The sequence below is a fragment of the Oryctolagus cuniculus genome, chromosome 7 (genome assembly GCF_051225735.1).
Source record: "Oryctolagus cuniculus isolate XC-2025 breed Fujian yellow rabbit chromosome 7, ASM5122573v1, whole genome shotgun sequence".
In the NCBI taxonomy this organism is placed as follows: Eukaryota; Metazoa; Chordata; class Mammalia; order Lagomorpha; family Leporidae; genus Oryctolagus; species Oryctolagus cuniculus.
The window spans coordinates 86703947-86730821 of record NC_142873.1 but is presented as its reverse complement, the minus strand read 5'-3'; the positions used below and the strand labels follow the sequence as shown (position 1 = coordinate 86730821).

Genomic DNA, 26875 nt, shown 5'->3' with positions numbered 1-26875 from the left:
AGACTTTAAATCTTCGATCAAGTATTTTGTAACAGAGAAAGACGAACAACATTGTTATTCCCATTGAATACAGGCTTGGGAATGGGGAAGTCACCATGTAGCTGCTCTGAACTGTAAACTGTGTGTCTTGCTTCCAGTCTGTGAACTTGCAGTGTATTCACTGTGTGCTCCCAGCCCAGTGGATTTCCTAAACACCAGGGAGGTGGCCTGCATAAAGGGGAGGCAATCACTAGGACTTGCCCCTTCGGTCTACTTGGACCCCATGCTCTCATCTCAAATACACAACCAGGCAGGAAGAATTTCCTCTTGTAAGAAGAAACTTCTGAAAGATTGAGATGTGTGTGATAAAAATGGCCAAACCGCACATTTCCAGATGGCCTGAAGGGCAAGTCAAGAAAGAAGATTCTGGACGACGACAGTTGGCACAATCGTGTCACGGAATTTTCTCTAAATCACCAAATCTGCACACATCACGTGCCAGGCTCTTCCAAGTACTACGGATGAACTCAGGGAATCCTCCCCACAGCCCTCGTGGGTAGCATCGCCAGCACTGGAACCCAGGCTTCTCACCCATTACTCTACTGAACCCCTGTTAGATAATGACGTTGGAAAACTTTATTTTTTCATGTTTATTGTAACTTTCTTCAGTAACTTGGCTCAGAGGCTTTGGCACGCCATTGAATAACTCAAGGCTGCTCCATTCATTGCTGAATGGCACTCCTTTGAAGGAACACAAGGAAGAAAAAGCGTTGATGGGTTGAAAAAAAAAAAGCACATGGTCAATGTTGCTCTCACCCAGTTACCATGGCAGTTCTCAGAGGCCTTCCAGATGCCTGGATAGCCCTGCTCACTGCGGGCAGGCAGTGTCCACAGAAGCAACCAGACAAACCCCAGGCTCCGAGAAACAGGAGCAGCAGCAAGACAAACGCGTCAGGTTTGCAGCCGCCCCGCACCTTACCAGGAATTCCCTAGATCACTTCAAGACAGCCAGACAAGTACGCCCCTGTTCTCTTCAAAACGGGGGCTTTGGTTGGTGGGAAATTGATCTTTGAAAAAAAAATCCAGAGCTGTTAACATTTAAATTTTTCAATGATTTAATTTTACTTTAGACCTTTTTTTCCAAATAGTTTTTTAAGCGTGGTAGAATACACATAGGCATAAAACTCCACGTCCTCACCATGTTAAAGTGTACAGGTCAGTAGTGTTAACATACAGTCCCACGGTTATGCAGCCAATCCCCAGAACTCTTCATCTTGCAAAGCCAAGACTCTACCCCCTTATACACTAGCTTCCCATCCCCCCTTCCCCCAGCCTCTGCAAACCACCATTCTTTGTGTCTCTCTGATTTTGTCTACTCCGGGTACTTCATGGAAATGAAATCATATGCTGTAGTATGCATCAGAATTCTCTTCTTTTTTAAGGTTGAACAATGTTCCATTGTATGTTTGTGTCATATCTTTGTTTATCCGCACATCCATCGATGGATGTGTCCCCCTGTGGGCTACTGGGAAGAGTGCCGCTTGAACATGGGTGGACAAATTATCTGTTTGAAATCCTATTTTGAAAACTTCTTACCAGATCCAGTAGGTCTTTTTCTGCTTCATGTCCCATCAGTGTTCTGAGGGAGGGTGTGGCGGTGACGCAATGCAGAGTAAGCTGGTGGTTTTAGTATTAAGTTACTAGATGTTGTGGCTTGGCCTCCACAGGCATCTGTTTCTATGGCCATTGCTGGGACTTGTGGATGTGGGCAGTTAGGAATGAGGAGCATCCAGCTCTGCAGCCAGGCCTGGGGGAGAAGAGACTCAAGCAGAATCCTCATCTTCAGAGGCGCTATTGCTAAGCCTTCAGTCTAAATTATGATGTCCCCTGTTAGGCTTCATTGTAATGGGTTTTTTAAAATTTATTTATTTATTTGAAAGAGTTATAGGGAGAGATAGGGAGAGAGAAGATCTTCCATCTGCTGGTCCACTCCCCAGATGGCCGCAATGACCAGGGCTGGGCCAGGCAGAAGCCATGAGCCAGGAGCTTCATCTGGATCTCCCATGTGGGTAGCAGGGGCCAAAGCACTTGGGCCATCTTCTGCTGCTTACCCAGGCCATTAGCAGAGAGCTGGGTGGGAAAGGGAGCAGTTGGGACACAAACCAGTGCCCATAGTGGATGCCAGCATCGCAGGCAGTGGACTTTACCCGCTACACCACAGCACCTGCCCCTCTTATAATGGTTTTATCTTCGCAACACTTCTCATAAGTTTTTAATTGTGTCCTTTGGGATTTGTTTACTGGACTCTTTCTCACTAGACTGCAAACTTCACAAAAGCAGGATCATGTATGTTTACTAGTCATCACTTACCCAGCCACCCATCTCATACCAGCCAGTGGGTAAGATGGCAGGGGCCCAAGGTGTGGTCACAGATCCAGGAGACCTCAAGGCTTCCAGGGGACAGATGGGGTCAAAGGACTTTCAATAATAATAATGTGTGATTTACCTTTGTGAAATATTGACATTTGCATCAGAATTGTAAAAAAATTAAAAAAAAAAACTAAATAATGGGGGCAAAAGTGCTAGTGCCTTGACATAGATGGCACCAAACTGGTCATTATGTTCCTCACTCCTACACTTTGCAAAGTCCAATTTCTCTTTGGAATGTCCTAGATACAGCAGTGCAAGATTATTATTATGCAATGGGTTTATTATTATCTTAAATGAGTTAATAATATTAGCTTGTAACCACACTTGGGGTATACAGACAATCCACAGATGTGTGTTACTATGGGAAGAGTTAGGGAATGGGAACAAGAAGCTTTCCTCCAAGCCTGGGAGGTGGCCTTGATGGGAAGTTCCTTGGACTTCCCATAAAAAGAAGAGCCATCACTTGGCAGAGTCATTCACCCCAGTCAACCTCTGCTACTCTGCTCTGGCACCTCAGCAACGGGCACCAGTCTGTCCATCGGAGATCTGTCCGTTCCCCACTGCTGGAGTGTTCACAGTGTTATTAAGGGTGAAATGGCCTTTCCTCTCCACCAGCAAAGAAGCCAGTGAACCTCTACACGGTGCACGACGGGGCCGTCCACACAGTTCAGAGATCACCTTTCTACAACGACATCATCCTCACCATTGGGGGCTGGAACGTGGCCATCTGGAAAGAGGGTGTCATGGTGAGTGGCCTGCGGAGCTGGGCAGGTTGTGTGGTCCTTTGTTCCTGAGAAAGACAACAGCAGCAAGTCTGTTCTGACATAATAGCGCCGGCGGGATACTTTTAGGGAAATGAGAAACAGATGGCCAAGGCTCCAGCTTGGCAGCAGAGGCACTGTCAGCCTTTTGAAAACACAAGCATTTGCTTTTTCTTTCCTGAGGGGAGGAAACACCATTTACAAGTCCCTTCTCTGCAAGCTAACCATTTTTTCTTAGAAATGGATACATGGGCAGTTGCCTTGTATTTTTCTCCCCTCACTTTAAAACACAAGAATGGGATGCTGCGTACCACGGATAGCCCGAGGAAAAACACTGAGTCTGTCATCTGTGCTTGGGCACCAGCAATATGTTGGCAGGTTCAGGAAATGGGAGTGAGCAGGCTGCAGGGAACACTCCCAGGCAGACCCTGGCCTGTTCAGAGAAGGATGAGGCCAAAGGGAGGCAGTAGCAGGCTATGGTCAGGATTAGGAGAGGGGCTGGATCCAGAAGCTAACCTGGCAGAAACTGGAAGAGTATGGCCGGCGCCGCGGCTCACTAGGCTAATCCTCCGCCTTGCAGCGCCGGCACACCAGGTTCTAGTCCCAGTTGGGGTGCCAGATTCTGTCCTGGTTGCTCCTCTTCCAGGCAAGCTCTCTGCTGTGGCCAGGGAGGGCAGTGGAGGATGGCCCAAGTGCTTGGGCCCTGCACCCCATGGGAGACCAGGAGAAGCACCTGGCTCCTGCCATCGGATCAGCGCGGTGCGCCGGCCGCAGCACGGGCCGTGGTGGCCATTGGAGGATGAACCAACGGCAAAGGAAGACCTTTCTCTCTGTCTCTCTCTCTCACTGTCCACTCTGCCTGTCAAAAAATTAAAAAGAAAAAAAAAACTGGAAGAGTATGAAATCAAGTGAAGCAAGGGGGTGAGGAAATCAGTTCTCTGATCAGGAATGAAAATCGATGTCTATTTAGTGAGCAACTTGAGGAGATTATCAAATGCTGAAATACATATTAAATATGTATATTACATATATATGAATAGGTAGCCCACATCTGCCCTTCCTTTGACTTAATGTTTCCACTTCTAGAATTCTAACTTGCACAAAAATACTAGAAACAATTTATCTGTTACTATATATACAAACTTGGCATTGGAAAATACTTAAATGTCCATGAACAAAAGGACCCCTACTTTATACAAATGTACTTCTGTGTGTTTGAATTGTTTTGTCTGTTTACAATGAACAGGATTGTGGAGTTAAAGAAAGTCCAGGCAAGATTCCCAAGTGCAGAGGTCAGGAACCTGGTTACCTATAGAGTGAAGAAGATGGGGAAGTGGCAAGGAAAACGGGTTTGTAGGGTCACCTCTAAGGAGTTCAGGGATCGCTGGCATCCTTTCCCACAGGACAGACTCTCGTGCATGTCTTGGAGGGGGTGACAGCTCCCTGGTTTAGTTTCGTCCCTGCAGTGCAAGTAGACAGTTGAGTGCACCTGGTTGCAAGGAGCCTGGCTGGGTAGACGGCACATCCTGATCCTCTTTCTCTGTGAAAACTGCCCAAAGTAGGCCAGTGACTCATGGTAGAAGAGAGAGAAGATGATCTCGTGATACTTCAGTGGTCTAAAATCTCTCCAAGATATATTTATAAGCCATATGAGGCTGCCAAAAGAAGCTATTTTGTGAGAATTTGCCAGCACTGAGTAGAGCTGGAGTTAACAGAATTTTCACTTGCTTTTGCTGGCTACCAAAACTGTTTCCATGGGAAGCAGACACCTGATAAGGGTACAATCAAAATGTCCTTATAATCTTCACTTATCTAGTGTCCACCAATATGCACAGAATGGTGATGGGATTTAGAAGCAGTTGGAGAGCCGGCGCCGTGGCTCAATAGGCTAATCCTCCACCTTGCGGCGCCGGCACACCGGGTTCTAGTCCCGGTCGGGGCGCCGGATTCTGTCCCGGTTGCCCCTCTTCCGGGCCAGCCCTCTGCTGTGGCCAGGGAGTGCAGTGGAGGATGGCCCAGGTGCTTGGGCCCTGCACCCCATGGGAGACCAGGAAAAGCACCTGGATCCTGGCTCCTGCCATCGGATCAGCGCGGTGCGCCGGCTGCAGCGGCGGCCATTGGAGGGTGAACCAACGGCAAAGGAAGACCTTTCTCTCTCTGTCTCTCTCTCTCACTGTCCACTCTGCCTATCAAAAAAAAAAAAAAAATAAGCAGTTGGAGTATTAAAATCATCAACCATTCAATTGAAAGTTTTGATTTAAAAAATTTTGTGTATTTGAAAGGCAGAGTTATAGAGAGAGGAAGAGACAGACAGAAAGAGCTCTTCCATTCAATGGTTCACTCTCCAAATGGCCATGACAGTCAGGGATGGACAGGCCAAAGCCAGGATCCTGGAACTCCCATCTAGGTCTCCCATGTGGGTAGCAGGGGCTCAAACACTTGGGGCACTTCTGCTGCTTTCCCAGGCACCTTAGCAAGGAGATGGATCAGAAGTGGAGCACCTGGGACGCAAACTGGTACCTATATGGGATGCCAGCACTGAGCTACAATGCCAGTCCCAGGTTTAATCTTTTCTTAACAAAGAAAATAAAAGGGAAAAAATGGCTTATGGGGGGGAAAGAAAAAGTTGGCATTATATAAAAACCCCATGACAAAAAGAGTTCCTGGTGGGCATAATTTTGCTATTATATGGTCATAATCACCTGTATGATACATAAATAAATTCACTGTGAATTCCCCTCAGATAATAACAAAAGCTTCAAATTTGTCTTTTCCAAAATGTGCTTAAAGACTGGACCCCTCCTTCAGTCATGCTGTGCACCAAAAAGGTATACCTCGGGCCACTGGTCTCTGACAAGACCTGGCGTCTTCTACATTGGCCGAGAAGATGGATACATTGATATCTGGGATCTTCTGGAGAAGACCCATGAACCAGCCCTGTCCCAAAATATTTGTATAACAATGATCACCTACATCAAACCTTGGACTTTTTCTGGTATGTGAATTCTAACCATATGAGCTAAGTCATTTGGGGTAACTTGGAACATTTGACGTTGGCCTGGACAGTCTCCAGTGTTTTCTCTCAGGTTTTTGTTTTTCCTCCCTTCTCTTTCCCTCCTCCTCTCCCTTTCCTCTGGCTCAAATTTTGAATACACCCAGGGCTTCCCTCACTGTTCTGCCTCATCAATAATGATTTCTGAGACACATTTAGTATGTTAAGCAGGAGCTTATTTTTAAACATTCCTATGAATGTATTTGAAAGATAGTCGTTGAGAAACAGAGTGCTCCCCCTGCCAGCTCACTCCGCCCATGCCCAACTATTGGACTGGGGCCTGGCTAGGGTAGAAGCCAGGAGCCAGGAACTCAGTTCAAGTCAAGTCTGCCATGTGGGTGGCAGGGACACATCACCAGTGCCTCCCAGGGACAGCATCAACAGGAAGTTGGAGTCTAGAGCTGGAGCGGGGGATCAAACTGAGGTATTCTGATGGGAGATGTAGACATCTTTGTCATAGGCTAAACGCTCCCTCCAGAGGCCGATTTTGAACCCATGATGGAAAGCATCCTCCTCCTCTTCTCCAGGTCAGACATGGTGATCCCTGTGTCTTTGCTAACTCTTGCTGCTACTTTTCTGGAGTTAAGTTTTGCTTAACTTTTCATGCCAAGTCATAATTTTCAATATTATACCACTTTTTGTGTTTCCCCAGGAACAAAATCAAGCAATTCTCATCATGAGATCAAATGACTCATTGGGGTTATATCTATTTAAATTTTCAATTAGTTATGAGGAAAAAGTAATGTATAATAGTACAAGCATAAATTCAAAGATGTGTCTACAGAAAAAAAAATTCCTTTTTTCAAATTTTTCTTTTTCCCTCTAGTATTTTTTATGAAATCTGGCACGTTTGCCTTTTTTTTTTTTTAAAGAAGTTTCCCTTTGTTTCCAAAAGTATACAGACATGCAATTGTCCTATGCATTTCTCTCTCAGAAACATTAGACTTGTGATCTTAGTCTTTGATGTCTCCAGATGTGACAGCCTGGCTACTGCTTAGCCATATATATCACCAACTGTGTTTCTCCATCTTCGGTACAAACATTGCTTTTGAATGATTATACCTACCAAGATGATGAATCCAGGATTTAGTAACATGAACCAGACCTTCTGAAAATGAGAAAAAGAAAGAACACACATGAGCTGACATTCTCAAATGCTTTGTGTATTATAACCCATCTTAAATGCTCCAAGGAAGCAATTTGTTTTTATAACAGGAACACTGGTTCTAGCTGTGCCTTTGAAATTCATCTGGATAATGGTATCCTCTAGCCCTTACTGTGTTTGCTAACAACATGCTTCAAGACTTTTCTTTGAAAATCTTTCCATGTGTTCGCCCTGCTTCTCCTTAAATCTACCCAGCGGGCCCAGCCACAAGAGGGTCAGTTAGGAGCCACACTCCTTTCTGTAGACACCAGGAAATCAAGGATTGAGGTAGCAAAGTAGCTGACAAAGGTTCAGAGTCTCAGCTTTCATTTCACCAACTGGAAAAAATGAGTTGTATGTGTTTATACAGTCCAGTCACGAACATCTAACGAAGATGCCAAGATCATTGTAACCACAGCAGGTCCTTTGGGCGACCACAAAACAAAAGCACATTTCAAGCTTAAGTTCTTAAGATAGATTTCTGTTTGCTGAATTTTTCCTTCCTTTTTTTTTTTTAATCTTTCAGCTAAGCAGCAATTTATAGCCATAGCTGATTATTATGGAACACTGCATATATTAGAAATTCCATGGACATTAAGTCACCCTTCCACCAATGAGGTTGGTAACTTTTGGCTTTGAGGATATATTTGGTTGGATATTGGCGAGACATGTCTAAAACTGTGCTATCAATGACAGCATTTTTGTTTGTAAGAGGACAAAAGACATCCATAGACAAAAACAAGAAGGTATATTTCTGTTGTATGAGCTACACAGCTTAAAGTGGGAAACAAACAAAATGAGATAAGAGAGAAGGCAAATGAGTGAAGCCAAACTCTGACAGAAGCATTGATTTGGGATTCATAATCATAAAATGTTATTTTCAGGTTATAACCAAAGCTTGGGAGCATCATCCCAGTGATGCCCGCCCCCAAGGGCCCAGTGACATTTTTATGCCTCTCTTCCTCACCTACTTCAATCTCATCTTCGCCCAACTCAGTGTATTGAGGGCAGCACATCTGAACTGGCCCCCTCCTGTGCCCCCTCTCCGTACCCACCACCCAAGTGTTTCAGGCAGTGTTAACAATGAGGTTATAAAAAGAAGATCAGTGACTATAAGTACCTGTAAATCTAGAGACTGTGGTCTGTTGTAACTCCCAACATCAGCCTAGTTATTGTTGGACAGTAAGCTTTCCTCCCTAGTTGCCTTTCCTAACGTCTCTGCTGCCTTTCCCGCTGCCATTCTTATGTCTCCACACTCAGCCCTCCAGGGGACCAGGAACTCAGCTCTGCCTCCAGTCCCCTTAGCATTTACATTGATATCCTCATCTGCGTTTTCCAGTTTGGGTTGGTGATAATACAACTTCCTTCCATTTTAGAAGTGAAAAAGAGTGTGACCAGCACTGTGGCATAGCAGATAAAGCAGCCTCCTGCAGTGCTGGCATCTCTTATGGACGCCAGTTCAAAACCTGACTGCTCCACTTCTGATCCAGCTCTCTGCTCTGCCCTGGGAAAGTAGTAGAAGATGACCCAAGTGCTTGGGGCCCTGCATTCACATGGGAGACCTGGAAGAAGCTCCTGGCTCCTGGCTCCTGGCTTTGGATTGGCTCAACTCCAGCAATTGCAGCCATTGCAGCCATTTGAGGAGTGAACCAGTGGATGGAAGACCTTTCTGTCTCTCCCTCTATCTGCCCATAACTCTGCCTCTCAAATAAATAAATAAAATATTTAGAAGTGGGAAAGAAGAAAAGGGAAAAGTATTCCTTGAATATTTCTAAAATACTGAATTTTTTCAGCCCTCTTCTGTTTTCCAAAGACTTATTTATTTATTTATTTATTTATTTGAAATGCAGAGGAAGAGACGGAGAAGGAGAGCTTTTGCATCCACGGGTTGACTCTCCAAATGCCCACAACAGCCAGGCTAGGCCAGGCTGAAGCAGAGAAAGAGACTGCATCCAGGTCTCGCACAAGGGTGGCAGGAACCCAAGAATTTAGGGCATCAGCTGCTGCCTCCCAGGCACATTAGCAGGAGGCTGCGTTGGAAGTGCAAAATACATGGGACTCAGATCAGGCGCTACAGCATAGGAAGTGGGTGTCCTGAGCATCCGCCCACCTAAACCACTACTGCAAAACACCTATCCCAGAACCCTCTTTCCAATGCCGCTGCTTTCCTGGAAACCTCCAACTTGCAGGGACGTAAATCTCAGGACAGGAACTGCCAAGTTGAGCTAGCATCTCTGGAGGAGTGGACCCATGATGACAATTTCCAAATTACATTCACTTAAAAGATGACAAATAGCCCGAAAGAAGTAAGCCACCTAATGATTTAGTAGAGACAATCAGATAACGATCAGGCAGACTGGATAGGGAATCTACCCAATTACAAGCAGTAGGAATTCTAACAGCCTTGTGAAGAACATGGGGGCTTCCACATGGCTTATCCTCTCCTGGGCCTTTGTGTCTAACAGGTATCAAGTGTTAACTACTACTTTGAAAGAGAAGTCAAGCACCTGGAGTATGTGGAACAGCGCAGAAGTATTCGTGAGCAAGAAAAGAAAGAAATGGAGCTAGAAATGGAGAAGAAGAAAGTCGTAAGTTAGATTGCAGAAATGAAAGCTGCTCTCCCCTGATACCAGTGGGGATGCTGGTTTGGTACAGCCCAGAGCTGCTGCGGGAAAGCCGCTCCTGTTCTCATCCCTCTCTGGTTCTCATGGCACTCAAGAGGGCATTGCTGAGATTTCCCAGCTCACCGTGAGTGAGAACTACCAGTCGCACACCTAGCAACATTCTACACAATTTAAGTTTCTGAAACGGTCTATAATTTCAAAGTATAAATAAGGAGATAAAAAAAATGAATGTTTTCATTACAGAGGAGTTTAATATCTGGTGCATTAAAACAAGCAGTGCAAAAAGGTAGAATACTGGAATCAAAACATGGGTGTTTGAATCCTGATGCTACCACTTACTGTCTGCGAGACCTGGGGTGAGGATCTCATCTTTGCTGAGCTTCAGTTCTCTTGTCTTGAAAATGGGAATGCTGGGGCCGGCGCTGTGGTGCAGTGGGTTAACGACGCCCTGGCCTGAAGCACCGGCATCCCATATGGGTGCCAGTTTGAAACCCGGCTGCTCCACTTCCAATCCAGCTCTCTGCTGTGACCTGGGAAAGCAGTAGAAGATGGCCCAGGTCCTTGGGCCCCTGCACACATGTGGGAGACCCAAAAGAAGCTCCTGGCTCCTGGCTTCGGATCGGCTCAGCTCCGGCTGTTGTGGCCAATTGGGGAGTGAGCCAGCAGATGGAAGGCCTCTCTCCCTCTCTGCCTCTCCTCTCTCTGTGTAACTCTGACTTTCAAATAAATAAATAAATCTTAAAAAAATGGTAATGCTAATAATTGCCCTTGAGGATCACCTCCACTTAAATCACCTGACAAACAGCAGGCTCTCATTGACCAGCAGCTTTTATGACCATAATAACACATGGATAGATAGGTGTGAGAGGGAGAGAGAAATTTTACTCTAATACCCTGTACGTGTGAAACTTGAAATAGACAAGCTGCTACAGGAAATTTCCACTCAAACTCTTCCAAAAAGGAACAAAAAACTACTAAAGTCCTCCACTGTCCTCTTTCTCAGCCTCGCTCTGTTTCACAGAAATTCTGTGACTCTCAGTCTTCTTTCCCTTGCCCACTGGAATTTGGGGCTTTTAATCATTCTGTGAATTCAGCCCTTCTCTCCTCGAACTCGAGGTCATCCCAGTCTACACTTCTGTTTCTCTTGTTCCTTCCCTCCTCTGGCCTTTTGTCACCAGCAATTTCATCACTGATCCTATCTGTAGTTTCCTTTTAGCCAAATGCATAGCCTCCTACAATGTAATTATACATGCAGGATCCTAGGTCTCCGTTAATCATTTCCAGCACATGGAAATATTTTAATACACCACATTAGCAAGTGGATTAACATTATCACTTACAAGTAGATACTAATTAGTGCAATAAGAACAGAGGGCCTCATTTCAAATACATTGTTTATTGATGACAAAGTATAAAAGAATACCAATTAATTAACTTTTCATTGTGTTCCACCACTGTAAACAAATCGGTCTTGGATTTGTTCTTTTCATGCTTGGAGTTCTATTCTGGAAGATAATCCATCACTCTTCCCTGCCCCAGCGATTATCCACAATGACTGTGCGTGTTCAGATACCACAGCAACAGCTCCTAATTATATACATCAGTGGGAACGAATAGAATGGTGGATACTCCAGAAATAATTTACACATGAAATAATTTCAAACCCTTGAGAGGTAGGTGCTGTGCCACCACAGATGAAGTCACGACCAGGGACACACATATGGGAATGCTGGTTCAGTCCTGGCTGCGTGGCTTCCTCTCCAGCTCTCTGCTAATGTGTGTGGGAAGGCAGCGCAAGATGGGCCAGCTATTTGGGTTCCTGCCACACACGTGGGAGGCCCACATGGAGTTCTGGGCTCCTGGCTTCAGACTTGTCCAGCCGCAGCTATTGTGGGGATTTGGGGAATAAACTGGTAGATGGAATGTAGATAAATCAACCCCCCCCCCACCGTGTCACTCTTTCAAATAAAAAATAAAATATGTTTAAAACACTTAAATAGGATAGTCATATCTTAAAATTGTATGATGTTTTCTGATGTACAAATCTTTTCCAGCTCCTTCTTTTAACGTCATTTCCATTTGAGCTCTTTTAAGTAGAGCTACCACGTCTCAGATTTTTTTGGATCTAGATCATGGATGAGTAAATGAATGTAAAAGGGCTCCTCTATTACACTTAAAACATGGGGAAAAAACCCACCAAGGAAAACCAACTGATGTTAGTCAGAAAGTCTCCATATACGCAACTGCTGACAAAGTGGGAAATACAAGCAGTAGTTAACAAGTTCAGGAGATTGCATTGGAATCAAATGAATCAATATATTTACAGCACTTTGCCAGTAATGAGCACATAAAGTACTAGTAAGTATGCACTTTTAGTATTTTTTTAAGATTTATTTATTTGAAAGACAATGTGACAGAGGGAGACAGATCTTCCATCCGTTGGTCTACTCCCCAGATGGCTGAAACACCCAGGAGCCAGGAATTTCATCTGGGCATCCCACATGGGTGCAGGGGCCCAAGGGCTTGGGTCATCTTCCACTGCCTTCCCAGCTATATTTAACAGGAGCTGGACTGGAAGCAGAGCAGCCAGCACACGAACCGGCACTCCAGTGTGGGATGCAGATGTCGTAAATGGCAGCTTAACGTGATACACCACGGTGCCAGACCCTCTTAATGTTACTACAGGGGACAGGGGACAATCACACACCCACCAGCAAGGCGATCCTCATGAGTGCCCAGCAGGTGCACATCAGCCCACAGAGAGATCCTGCCTTTGCAAACGTCAAGTCCGGGTACAGCTCACTTCTTAAAGGGTTTTCCTAGTGACTCTTCTTACAGCACAAGAACTGGGAATTTTTCTAACAGAATTTCAACTGCAGACTCACAGCTAGGAAAAGTAGTAGTTGTCATGTGACCCACAAGCTATGCCATGTAGGACTGAGGAGAAGGGGGCTTGAAATGAATTCTTCAACCTTGGGGTCAAATGCCCCCGCCCCGATCACATACAGGAGACAAGAGCTACAGGGAAGCGGGGAGAGGGGGCAGGGGGTCTGGGTGGTGGCAGGAGCTGTTGGAAGCCCCTGTCTTCCCACTCCGCTCCTCGCCCGCACAGCAAATCGTCACCCTCCCACCGCTCCCCCAGAGCAGCAGCCCCTGCTCATCCGTCGGCGTTAACTACCAGCATTTTATACTGACACCTTGCTCTTCTTCCCCTAGAAAACATACCATAAATCAAAAGAAGTAATAGAAGCGGAATTGAAATCAGACTACGAGAGTTACTTGGAACTGGAAAAGAGCATCCTCATCAGTCTTGGCCTGATCAAAGTCACCGAGAAAGTGTCATACATGGACTTGATGTAGAGAAGCTTCCTGAGGAGGCACTCGGCGGCTCTGCGCGACTCCTTTTTTGTGGCATTATTTTTCATGTAAGGTGAACTAGCAAACTGAACATATTTATATATCTTATCTGTATCTATATGTAGGCTTTTATTTCACTGCTATTAAACTTCCCAATTATAAGATGTATTTCGATTTTTGTACTGAATATGAAAAAGTTTTCAATTGCAAAATTCCCATTTTCCTATGCTAACACAGAATTCTGAATATACACTGTTCCCCAAGTCCTACCAATGCACAGGCCCAAACCCCAGACAGAGGTCAAAAACAAACTTTTTCCTAACGATCAGTTTGCTTTTGGTCACCTTCCCAAAAAGTGCTTTGTCTGAGCCATTGCACCAATTGTAAGCATTTTTTTTTTTTTGACAGAGTTAGTGAGAGAGACAGAGAGAAAGGTCTTCCTTCTGTTGGTTAACCCCCTAAATGGCCGCTCCGGACGGAGCTATGCCAGTCCGAAGCTAGAAGCCAGGTGCTTCTTTCTGGTCTCCCATGTGGGTGCAGGGGCCCAAGCACTTGGGCCATCCTCCACTGCCCTCCAGGGCCACAGCAGAGAGCTGGACTGGAAGAGGAGCAATCGAGACTAGAACCCAGTGCCACAGGCAGAGGATTAACCAAGTGAGCCATGGCGCTGGCCCCCATTGCACCAATTGTGAAGCCATGTGCTAAACAAAATACTAATTAATCGAATCTATATGTGTGTGTGTGTGTGTGTGTATAAAAGGACAATACCTGGGGAATATAAGGTTAATTTAACAGTAGAAAATAGGGCCGGCACTGCAGCTCACTAGGCTAATCCTCCGCCTTGCGGCGCCGGCACACCGGGTTCTAGTCCCAGTCGGGGCACTGGATTCTGTCCCGGTTGCCCCTCTTCCAGGCCAGCTCTCTGTTGTGGCCCGGGAGTGCAGTGGAGGATGGCCCAAGTGCTTGGGCCCTGCACCCCATGGGAGACCAGGAGAAGCACCTGGCTCCTGCCTTCGGATCAGCGCGTTGTGCGGGGCGCAGCGCGCCGGTCGCAGCGGCCATTGGAGGATGAACCAACGGCAAAGGAAGACCTTTCTCTCTGTCTCTCTCTCTCACTGTCCACTCTGCCTGTCAAAAAAAAAAAAAAAAAAAAAAAAGTAGAAAATAAATCAATTATTTATTAAAAGAAAAATTATGACACTCAATAGATGCAGAAAAACATCTGATGAATTAAACATCGATAAATTAAACATCCACTTATGACTATGCCAACAATAAGGTCCTGGCAACTGCAGAAAGAACTTCATCCAATGAAGGGCACCTGAAAGAATCCTACACCAAACATCAATGAAAACTTGAAAGCTTTCCTCTGAGCTGAGGAACCATACCCAGTGGCCAGGGTCATGTCCTCCATTCAGCGCTGCACCAGGGGTCTAGCCAGTGTAGACACAGAAAGGAAGCCGAGCACATGAGTCTGTCTGAGTTGCACAAAAACTTGGAGCCAGACTGCAAAGGTTCCCTAATCAGGCTAAGGAGCTGGATTCTATTGTGCAGGGGACTAACAGAGAGGCTAAGCAGGAAGATGACCCAATCTGCTGTACATGTAGAAAGATCTGGAATGGATTAGAGCAGGGAGTGTCTCCTGGGAGGAAATGGTAGTAGTTTTTAGTTTTTGTTTTTAAGATTTGTTTATTTATTTGAAAGGCAGAGTTACAAAGAGGCAGAGAGGTAGATCTTCCATCTGCTGGTTCACTCAACGGCTAGAGCTTGGACCAACCACAGCCAGGAGCCAGGAGTTGCTTTCGGGTCCCACATGTGGGTGCAGGGGCCCAAGCACTTGGGCCATCTTCTGCTTTCCCAGGCCATAGCAGAGAGCTTGATCAGAAGTGGAGCAGCCAGGACTCGAACTCACATCCAAATGGGATGGCAGCACTGCAGGTAGTGGCTTTACCCACTATGCCGCAGTGCCACCCCGGAAATGGTAGTAGTTGAAGGTAAGAGCTTAATGTGAGACTAGAAATGAAGGTGTATAAGTTAGGTTGCTGGAAGAGAGAAAGTTTTGCAGTCTGATAGAAACTAGCACTTGACCGCCTGAGTGCCCTGGACAATGAGCCAGCTCTGAGTCAGTCCCGTTCATCAGGTCAGGTTGAGAGCACCCTCCTCACAGATTGTCGTAAGAGCTAAGTGAGCACCCGCATACTGGGCGGTGGTACCCAGACACGTTATTATCCCTGTCATCAGAATCTCAAGGCTCATTCTTGCACCTGAACTTTTTTTCTTTTGTACTATTTTCTACACTCGCATCTTAAGTGATTCAGCCAGCCTCATGGTTTTAAATAGTACCTATACCCCTGGCCCAGACTTCTCATAAAATCAAGAGATACAGGGCCAGCACTCTGGCATAGTAAGTTAAGCCTCCATCTGTAGTGTCGGCATCCCATATGGCTCCAGTTTGAGCCCTGGCTGCTCTACTTCCAATCCAGCTCCCTACTGATGGTCTGGGGAAGCAATGGAAGATGGTTCGAGTGCTTGGACCCCCTGCACCCGCATGGGAGACACGGAGGAAACTCCTGGCTTCTGATTGGCCCAGCTCCGGGCCATTGAGGCCATTTGGAGAGTGAACGAGTAGATGGAGGACCTCTCTGTCTCTCCCTCTCTATGTCTGTAACTCTGCCTCTCAAATAAATTAATAAATAGAGCTTTGTTTAAAAAAATCAAAGAGATGCGTGTCTACTTGACTATTTACTTCTCCTCTTGGATACTGAGTGGGCATTTCAAACTCAAACATGGCTCAAACTGAGTGCCTGCCTTGCCCTCCAAAAACTGCTCTCCAGTTGCCCTCCAGCCTAAGGCTTCCAGCTGTTCTGGACAGGGTCCAGCCCCAGGGCATCTGTGCCTGCTGTTCTGCACCTCCTCCAGGGAGCTCCACTATGTGATTTTCATGTTGAGTGCCTACTATGTGCCAGGCTCTACACTTCTTAAAGGGCAGTCGGGGAAGACCTGAAGAGAATTAGGGATTTCAGCATTAATCTCGTAGGAGAAGTGTGTTGCAGACCCTGGTGCTCCCTCTTTACCCCAGCAGACACCTGCAGAGGTCTCCTGGACAGAACTGGGTTGTGGGGCACAGCTCAGTGCAGAAAAAGCTGGGACTACAGAGAAGAAGAGTGTCACAACTATGTGACTTAAACCATAACCAGGGCTGGGCACACTGTAGTCTCAGACAAAAGCAAGGTTTGATTAGCACAAAACAGGCTTAATGGATATTGAATAGTGCCTGCCTGTCTTAAGGTCACCAAGCGGGAACTTTAGTATTGTGGCTGGCATATAGCAATGAGTAACTATATTTTATTTTATTTATCTTTTTAAAGACATTTATTTATTTGAAAGAGTCAGAGAGAGAGAGTGAGAGAGAGATCTTCCATCCTCTGGTCCACTCCTCAAATGGCCACAATGGCCGGAGCTGTGCCCATCCGAAGCCAGGAGCACAGAGTTTCTTCCAGGTCTCCCATGTAGGTGCAGGGGCCCAAGCACTTGGGCCATCTTCTACTGTTTTCCCAGGCCATAGCAGAGAGCTGGATCGGAAGAGGAGCAGCTGGGACTTAAACTGGACCCATATGGGATGCCTGCGCCACAGGCGGAGGTTTAACCTACTTTCAGTGACAGTCCCACCTTCACATCCTTTTCTCTGGAAGAAACCCTCCCCGTGGCAGACAAAGCCAGACAAGCAGAAAGAATGCCAGCTCAGAATGTGGTGAAGGCTCAAGTTCAGGAGCTAATCACCTGTAACTAAGGATGTAGGGATGTTGGGCATGAATGAAAACGGAATTAACTGGTGTGCTTCCTTCCAAGCCTCACAGCTCTGACCCTTGCCCCTCCTACCCACTCTTTCCTGGCAGTGTGGGGGTCGACCCAGTCTTCTTCCTTACCCTCGACTGCTTTGGTCTGCCCTCCAGACTTTTGCTCCTGGTGGACCTGAGATTATCACCTTTGGCAAGCTGTAGTATCCCCTGTCTTAGTAACCTCATCTATAAAATGGGGCTAATACTTATAGCTACCCTACCCCATAGACAGTGTATATAAATACCTGGCAAGCAGCTGGCACTTAACAAATGTTGTCTCCTTTTCTTGCTTGGTCTCAGGTGTAGGCATACTCCCAGCAGAGAAGTCATCCTGTTTCCTCTTTGTCCCACATACTAATCCCTGATTTGAACATTTTCATTAGGATCAATAACAATGGGAATGTGTCTCACTCTCACAGGTGACTTCCAGCGACAGGCAGCGACTCTGCATGCCTGGTTTAAGATTAGCCTTTGATCGTTTTAATGAGACCACACATGTTGGCCACAGTACTGAAATTTTGAACAGCAACTTCCTTTTTTTGCAGAACTTAAAGTGCTACCCAGAACATTTGTCATTCTAATATCATTTATTTAGATTGCATGTAATTATCACTCAGCTTTTTTATAAATTGCTTTTCACTCACCAAGAAATGTGTAATTAAGCCAGCATACTTTCAGGTCTCCAGCTAAACACTTTGTGCATTTTAGATGAAAAGCAGTTAACTCCGAGGCAGCTCCACCAATCCTTCACTGTCAATAATTAACATCTCCCAGCCGCCCAGCAGCCTGAAGCGCTGCAGGGTAGGCGGCCCTCCACCGGTTGCTAGGCTGCCATGGCCAGGGCAGATACTGTATAACTGAGCAAGGTCTCCACAACGGAAATTAAATATCCCAAAGAGGGCAGATTAAGACCTGTGTAATGAAGTCACTGCTTCCATGGCTGGTGAGCTACAGCGCGATCACAGGCGCGTGTAAAACACCTGCACCCGGGAGAAGACTCCTGCACACCTATGAAACCAACCTTGGAAGTTAACAAATGATGGTTTACAAAGAAATGTGTTCTTTCAAATGCCTCCTTGTGAACAAATGTAACCAAAACAGACTCGGTGAGTTTGGCAAATAATACAGGTTGCATTTCCTGCAACACTGCCAATGCCCGCATGCGATGCTCTGGTGGTGTATTCCTTCTTTTTCTTACAGAGGAGAAAGAAGGAAGGTGTAAAATATCATGGAAGATTTGCTATTATTTCCCACCCTTTTAGGAGCTATATATGTTTTTTTTTTGACAGGCAGAGTGGACAGTGAGAGAGAGAGACAGAGAGAAAGGTCTTCCTTTTGCCATTGGTTCACCCTCCAATGGCCGCCGCGGCTGGCGCGTTGCGGCTGGCGCACCGCGCTGATCTGATGGCAGGAGCCAGGTACTTCTCCTGGTCTCCCATGGGGTGCAGGGCCCAAGTACGTGGGCCATCCTCCACTGCACTCTCTGGCCACAGCAGAGAGGTGGCCTGGAAGAGGGGCAACTGGGACAGAATCTGGCGACCCGACCGGGACTAGAACCCAGTGTGCCGGCGCCACAAGGCGGAGGATTAGCCTAGTGGGGCATGGCGCCGGCAAGAGCTATATTTTTTTAAATATTTATTTTATTTATTTGAAAGGCAGAATTACAGAGAGAGAGGCAGAGACAGAGAGAAAGATCTTCCATCCTTTGGTTCATTCCTTAAATGGCTGCAATGGCTAGAACTGGGCCCATCTGAAGCCAGGAGACCGGAACCAGGAGCTTCTTCTGGGTCTCCCACATAGGTGCAGGAAACCACAGACTTGGGCCATCTTCCACTGCTTTTCCAGGCACATTAGCAGAGAGCTGGATTGTAAGTGGAGCAGCTGGCATCAGTAATCTCCCTAGGCTCTTGTCATGAGTTGCCAAGGCTATCAAAGCCATTTGAGTTCGCCGACTTCGACCTCTTCCCTGCTCACAACCTCCCCATAGATCCTCTCTGCCTTCAGGCTAGGCCCCCTTTCTCTGTTTTCTTTTTAATTTGGGAGGGAATGAAAGAGAGAAAGCTCCAATCCACTGTCTCACTCCCCAGGTGCCTGCAATGGCCAGGGCTGGGGTCAAACCAAAGCCATGAGCTGAGAGCAGGGACTTGAAACCAAGTACTTGAATATAGGTAGGATATGGGTGTCTTAACTGCTGGCCAAATGCCCATACCCCTACCCACTACCACCACAAGCTTGCTTTTCAAACCCATCTCTTAATACCTTGCCCCCTCCATTTCCAGCCCTTGTCCCCTTTCCCCCAACTCCCCAACACCCTGTCCTCCACAGGAGGACCTCTGCTTCCTTGAAAATGCTATTCCCAGAGCCGGCGCCATGGCTCACTTGGTTAATCCTCCGCCTGCGGCGCTGGCATCCCATATGGGCACCAGGTTCTAGTCCTGCCTGCCCTTCTTCCAGTCCAGTGCGCTGCTGTGGCCCAGGAGGGCAGTGGAAGATGGCCCAAGTGCTTGGGCGCCTGCACCTGCGTGGGAAACCAGGAAGAAGCACCTGGCTCCTGGCTTCGGATCAGCGCAGTGTTGGCCATGGTGGTCATGAGGGGTGAACCAATGGAAGGAAGACCTTTCTCTCTGTCTCTCTCTCTCACTGTCCATAAGTCTACATGTCAAATTAAAAAAAAAAAAAGAAAATGCTATTGTGTTTCCATGGCTATGAAACTCTCAGGAATGCCAAAATGCTCTAAAATGAACGAATATCTTAGAACAACCGTATCAACACACACTTGAAAAGTGATTCATAAATAATCTTCCTATCTTCCTATGGATAATGAAAAAGTGCTCAATACAAAGGGAACATTAAACTATCCAGATCACAGTCAGGGCTTTGGAGTCAAAATTCTGTAGCATTAGCCACTTGCAAGCTTTAGTAATTCAACCACAAGTTCTGCTGTAGCAGAAGGAATTCTCCGAAGTGGCAGGGTGCTAACTCTCATCCCACACGCTTTTGTCACCCCACTCCCCATCCAGAGCTAGACTCTACCAGTATTTTCCCTCCACTGAAAATTGGGTAGACCTTGGTGGTTGCCTCAAAGGACAAAAATGCAGTGGAAATGACAGCGTCCCTTCTGAGGCCACATCACAAAGGAGGAGGCAACTTTCACTTGGCTCTCTCACTAGGTCTTGCCCTGGAAACCCAGCCATTCCCGCCACCCCCGGGCTACACGGAGAGGCACATGGAGGTGTTTTGGTCCACAGATGCAGCAGCTAAGGTTTCAGCCAACGACCAGCAGCCACCACCACACTTGTAAGTGTATGGGTCTCCAGTCGATCCCAGCCTCAGCCTTCAAACCGCCCTAGCTGAAGCCAAGTGGAGCAGCGATATCTACCCCTGCCTAGACCTGTACAAACTCAGGTTTGTGACTAAAATCAATACTATCATTATTTTAAGCCACTAAATGTTGGAATAGTTTATTATACAACATTAGATAATGGTAAAATCCTTTTTGTGACAATTAAATGAGATATAAAATTCTTAGCACAATATCTGAAAGCAATAGCACCTCCGTAGATGCTGGTTACCCATCAATGTCAAAAACTGGGAATTACCTCCTCCCAAACCACTATACAAATATGCTTATCTATTTCTATCTCTGCTTTGCTCCGGGAAGGATTATACAGAAGTCTAGTGTAGAGGAAGTCCCTGCCTTTAACACATGTAGTCAAGTAGAGCCAATACACTATGTGTTCAAGTAACCGCAGGAGCACACAGAAGCAAGGAAGTGCTACCTGTCTTAAACACTGATAAAGGAGAACATTCAACTATAAACATGGAAACCTTTGGGGAGTGGGATTGCTCTATATATGTTTCCATTTTGTTGGAATTACTACAGAAACATGAATTTCTTGACTTTTTATCATTTTTCTTTGTATTGGAATGTTATATACTTGCAAACAGTAAAACACACAAAATGACCTCCACTTACAACTGCTACAAAGAACACACTTTGGGGGCTGGCGCTATGGCATAGCGGTTAAAGCCCTGGTCTGCAGTGCCAGCATCCCATGTGGGTGCTGGTTTTAGTACCAGCTGCTGCACTTCTGATCCAGCTCTCTGCTATGGCCTGGGAAAGCAGTTCAAGCTGGCTCAAGTCCTTGGGTCCCTGACCCAAATTGGGAGACTCAGAAGAGGCTCCTGGCCCCTGGCTTTGGATCAGCCCAGCTCCAGCCGTTGCAGCCATTTGGGGGAGTGAACTAGGGCATGGAAGACTTTTCTGTCTCTCTGCCTTTGCCTCTGCTTCTCTCTAACTCTGCCTTTCAAATAAATAAATAAGTCTTTAAAAAAATACTTCAGAGCCGGCGCCGCGGCTCACTAGGCTAATCCTCCGCCTTGCGGCGCCTGCACACCAGGTTCTAGTCCCAGTCGGGGCGCCGGATTCTGTCTGTCCCGGTTGCCCCTCTTCCAGGCCAGCCCTCTGCTGTGGCCAGGGAGTGCAGTGGAGGATGGCCCAGGTGCTTGGGCCCTGCACCCCATGGGAGACCAGGAAAAGCACCTGGCTCCTGGCTCCTGCCATCGGATCAGTGCGGTGCGCCGGCCGCAGCGCGCCGACCGCGGCGGCCATTGGAGGGTGAACCAACGGCAAAGGAAGACCTTTCTCTCTGTCTCTCTCTCTCACTGTCCACTCTGCCTTTCAAAAAAACAAAACAAAAAAAAATACTTCACGCGGTGCGCCGGCCGCAGCGCGCTGACCGCGGCGGCCATTGGAGAGTGAACCAACGGCAAAGGAAGACCTTTCTCTCTGTCTCTCTCTCTCACTGTCCACTCTGCCTGTCAAAAAAAAAAAAAAAATACTTCAGTATATAAATCTAAAACATACACAGTTCTCAGTGCTGAAAGTTATCAAGACCTGATGAAATCAAAGATGAAAATAAAGAACAATTAAGTCATAAATTTTGTTAATTTTATTCCAGTGTTAATGGATTGAGAAGACACAGCACAGCATAAAAATGACAATCCCCCCAGTGATAGAGAGATTTAATGTAATTCCTATCAATAACTCTCCATTCCTGTCTCTCCTGAACCACTGGCAACCACCACTTTCCTATGAAGTTGATAATCCTAAATTCCTCAAAGGAGAGAAATCACATGATACTCTTTTGTGACTGAATTATTTCACTTAGTACAATATCTTCAAGGTTAATCCACATTGCATACAGCATGTGTCAGAATTCCCTTCCTTCTTAAATTATTTATTTATTAGAGAGGCACAGAGACACAGAGAGAGAGCTCCTATCTGTTGGCTCATTCTCCAAATGCCCCCAAAGGGGCCATTAACTGGAGACTCAACCCAGATCCTCCTTCTGTGTGGCAGGGAACCGACTAGTTGAGCAGAGTGTGCATCAGCAGAAAGATGGGATCAGGAGCAGAGCCAAGACTCAAACTCAGCTACTCCAACATGGGATGCAGGTGTCTCACCAGCATCTTAACCACAAGACCTCCATCCTTTTCAAAGTAGAGTAATATCCCATAATGCAATGTAACAGATATAGACCATTCTACTTATTCTTCATCCATCATCTGTTGATGGACACTTGTGCTGCCTCTATCTTGTGACTATTGTGAGTGCTGCTGCCATGAAAAGGAGTATAGTGTCTTATATACCTTAACTCAAAATGGACCATGGATTTACATGTAAAATGTAAAACTCCAAAACATATAGAAAAAATATAAGAAAAAAATCTTCAGGACGTAGGACTAGGTGAAAAGTTCTTAACTTGATACCAAAAGTGCAGTACATAAAATTAGGTATCAAGTAGACTTTTGCTCTGTGAAAGATCCTGTTAAGTTCTGCTCAGTCCCTCTACCCCCAGCTCCGCCTCATCCACCCAACTCACCCAACTCTGCCTGTGCATCCTCCCACTGATTGTTCTCCTGTCTCCCCCTTCTGACCAGTGACTCCTAATCTTGGCTTGTGCATCTTCCCTCTTACAGTCACCCCAGACCATTCTCATTTGCAGCCAAAAGCAAGAATCTCTGCTTGTAATGTGGGTTTTTTTTGGGGGGTAGCTGATGGCATAAATAAAGCAAGATTTATTTTATGTTAAGATTTATGTTAAGATGAAAAGCCAAGCTAGTAGACAAATATTTGCAAATCACATATCTGACAAGCGCAAAGATGGAATACACAACTTTCATGAGATGCTGGCTCTCTCTGGGTGCTATGTATATTGACTTGCCCAACCTGCACATTTCCCATGTGGGACCTATCTATTAGAATTATTTCCATTGTCGGTGACTTGATCAGCATAGCCCTGACTGTTAATGAACAACTTAATACATTATCCCTCTTAGTAGTTTTTTTGTCTGTTCTACTTAATATGACTGGTTTAATTCTGTAATTAATACACAGTTATTCTTAAGTGTTGAAATTTAACTGAAATGTGATCCCTGTTAAACATAAGAGTAGGAATAAGAGAGGGAAGAGATATATAATTTGGGACATGCTCAAGCTGACTTGCCCCAAATGGTAGAGTTAGAAACATACCAGGGGACTCCAATTTAATCCCATCAAGGTGGCATGTACCAATGCCATCTCACTATTCCAAGCGATCAATTTCAGTTCACAATTGATCATAATGAAAGGACTAAGGGTCAAAGGGAGCACATAAACAAGTCTAGTACCTGCTAACACTAACCGATAGAATAAATAAAGGGGAGAGTGATCCAACATGGGAAGTGAGATACTCAGCAGACTCATAGAATGGCAGATGTCCTAAATAGCACTCTGGCCTCAGAATCAGCCCTAAAGGCATTCAGATCTGGCTGAAAAGCCCATGAGAGTATTTCAGGCATGGAAAGCCAAGACACTCTGGCAAAAGATCTCTGTGAGTGAGATCTCAGTGGAAAGAACAGGTCTTCAAAGAAGGAGGTACCTTTCTCTGAAGGGAGGAGAGAACCTCCACTTTGACTATGACCTTGTCTAAACAAGATAAGAATCGGAGAACTCAGAGGGCTTCCATAGCCTTGGAAACTCATGACTGGTGCATAGGGAGATTACTGATGCCATAGACAGGAGTGTCAATTTGTAAAGTCAACAACAGGAGTCACTGTGCACTTACTCCTCATGTAGGATCTCTGTCCTTAATGTGCTGTGCATTGAGATTTAATGCTATAACGAGTACTCAAACAATATATTTCACTTTGTGTTTCTATGGGGGTGCAAACTGTTGAAATCTTTACTTAATGCATACTAAACTGATCCTCTGTTAAAAAAAAAAAAAAAGAAATTATCAACTCCCAACTTGACTCTCACTGGGATTAAACATGACAATAGGTCTGATCTGATTTCATCATCATTTAAAAAAAAATCATCTATTATTTTTCACTTTATGTTTCTGTGTGGGAGCAAACTGTTGAAATCCTTACTTAATGTATACTAAGCTGATCTTCTGTATATTAAGATAATCGAAAATGAATCTTGATGTGAATGGAAGGGGAGAAGGAGTGGGAAAGGGGAGGGTTGTGGGTGGGAGGAACGGTATGGGGGGGAAGCCATTGTTATCCATAAATCGTACTTTGGAAATTTATATTCATTAAATAAAAGTTAAAAAAAAAAAGAATTATTTCCATTGTGTCCATGGAAAATAAGGCACAGGTGTAATCACTTACCTAAAGCCACACAGCAGAGCTGAAAGTTGAAACCAATCAATCTTGCCCCGAAGCTCTTATTCCCTATGCACAAGGTTGTCCACACCAGCACTATGTATGATGGCGGACAATCGGAAACCACCGACATGTCCACCAGTGAGGACTGACTGTGTAAATCCTTGAAGAGCTATGAAAGAGACCTTTATATACACTGACCAGGAAAATACTCAGGATATTGTGTTAAATTTTTAAAAATGTAAATTATGAAACAGTACATAAATAACTCCATTTTTGCATGATGTCATACATAAAACTACATAGTTACTTTATGGCCTGTGAGAAGTCTGAAAAGATATTCAACAACATGTAACCTAACCATTTTTTTTATATGTCCAGAGTTCAGATGGTTTTTACTTTTGTCTTTCTATTTTACTACATTGCTTAAACTTTGAAAAGCAATGTTTATAAAAAGAAACAAAACCAGGTTTTTAAAAAATAAGTCTATGAGAGACAGCTACATAAATGTCATCATGCAAGTAAATGATAAAGGCTATATTAGAGCAATATTTCTGCTGGCTATGAATATTTTGTTTGGTGACATCAAGACTACTGCTCAAGTATCTCTCCCTTAGAAAGGATGGTAAATGTATACGCGTTTGCAAAACAGTATTCTAAGTTTGGAAGTACTTAAGTTGCTTTATGTATGCCTCAGCTACCCCAAAAAACCTACATTACAAGCAGAGATTCTTGCTTTTGGCTGCCAATGAGAATGGTCTGGGGTGACTGTAAGAGGGAAGATGCACAAGCCAAGATTAGGAGTCACTGGTCAGAAGGGGGAGACAGGAGAACAATCAGTGGGAGGATGCACAGGCAGAGTTGGGTGAGTTGCTTGGATGAGGTGGAGCTGGGGGTAGAGGGACTGAGCAGAACTTAACCCTTGCGCCACTGACACCTGAGGCTGAGTAAGTCTCCATGGTGGGGGTTGGGTTCTACATTGTAGGGGACTTAGCAGCCTCCCTGGCCTCTACCCCAACCCGCTAGATGCTGGTAGTGCTTCTCAACTATGACAACAAAAATGTCTTCAGACGTGGCCAAATGTCCCTGCCTAGGGGAAATTCACACCCTTCTCCCCAAAAACCACTGCACTAGAAGGAAAGAGGACCCTGGAGAGGAGCTACTCTGCAAGGATCCAGGCCCAGGGCCAAGCAGGGCCCTGGAGTTTGGTGCAGCTAAAGAGGGGTGGGAAAGGCATAAATACTTGAGCTTAGGAGATAAGCCAGCCCCTACTTACACCATGAAAGGCCACCACAAACTGTCACAGAACTTTGTTCCAATGTCTGCAAAACATTCATTGAGAGAAAAACAATGAACAAGAACAAGAAGCAATACATTGAAAACATAGCACAGAATAACTACAGAGTATTATCAATAAGTATTATCAATTACCGCAACTCAGGAGCTTACAACAGTAGGAATTCCTTGTCTTACAGTTCTAGAGACCTAAGGTTCACAGGGCTAAACCCTAGGTGTGAGCAGGGCTGCTTCCTTCCGCAAGCTCCAGAGGAGAACCTGTTCCTGCAGCTTGCAGCTCCCAGCGGCCGCCAGTATTCCCTGGCACAGAGCGGCACCTCTTCAACCTCTGCTTCCATCTATGCATCTCCTCTTCCTCTCTCACAGTCAAGTCTCTCTCTGCCTCTCTTTTATAACACACTGAGGGCCCGTCTGGATAACCCAAGAAAAGTCTCCCCATCTCCAAATCCTTACATGTATCTGTTTAATCCTTCTTGTCACAGGAAGTAATTCACAGGCTCCAGAAAGTAGGGCACAGACACCTTTGGGGCCATTATTCAGCCTGCTGCAAATTCATAAACAGATGTCAAAGTTGGAAGGAAATTTCAACAAAGATTTTACTTATTAGTTTACTCCTTTTGCTGTGGGAACTTTTTACTGTGGGAACAAAGAATAGAGCATAAAGAAAGGGAAACATAAAAAGTCTGCCTACAGAGAAAAAAGTATGGCTTTTTAGGAAAAAGGAAAAGAAAAAAAAATAT

General features: G+C 45.5%; 1 protein-coding gene and 1 long non-coding RNA gene across 8 annotated transcripts in view; one reads left to right on the top strand and one right to left on the bottom strand.

Annotated features, from left to right (window-relative positions):
• Nucleotides 1–13587, top strand: part of DNAI3 (dynein axonemal intermediate chain 3) — a 77897-nt gene extending 64310 nt beyond the window's left edge. Inside the window, exons 20-24 of one of the 4 annotated variants that reach the window (XM_008264954.5) lie at nucleotides 3025–3155; nucleotides 5961–6165; nucleotides 7893–7984; nucleotides 9832–9954; nucleotides 13207–13582. In XM_008264954.5, coding sequence (XP_008263176.3) covers nucleotides 3025–3155; nucleotides 5961–6165; nucleotides 7893–7984; nucleotides 9832–9954; nucleotides 13207–13350 — 695 coding nt within the window. In that variant the 3' untranslated portion in view covers nucleotides 13351–13582. Of the gene's footprint in view, nucleotides 1–3024; nucleotides 3156–5960; nucleotides 6166–7892; nucleotides 7985–9831; nucleotides 9955–13206 lie in introns of all 4 variants that reach the window. The other 3 variants (XR_016237220.1, XM_008264958.5, XM_051856308.3) reach the window with 3 other exon arrangements.
• Nucleotides 3066–26536, bottom strand: LOC149125643 (uncharacterized). Of its 4 annotated transcripts, XR_016237223.1 has the most exons (5): nucleotides 26271–26480; nucleotides 26116–26161; nucleotides 17432–17547; nucleotides 7289–7330; nucleotides 3066–3199 (listed from the first exon to the last, which is right to left on the bottom strand). It is a non-coding gene; the product is annotated as an uncharacterized LOC149125643 (long non-coding RNA). The 4 variants fall into 4 exon arrangements; XR_016237224.1 differs by lacking the exons at nucleotides 26116–26161; nucleotides 26271–26480 and adding an exon at nucleotides 24846–24940; XR_016237221.1 differs by lacking the exons at nucleotides 3066–3199; nucleotides 7289–7330 and adding an exon at nucleotides 15879–16919 and having other exon boundaries at nucleotides 26271–26536.
• Between the last annotated feature and the right edge of the window lie 339 nt (nucleotides 26537–26875).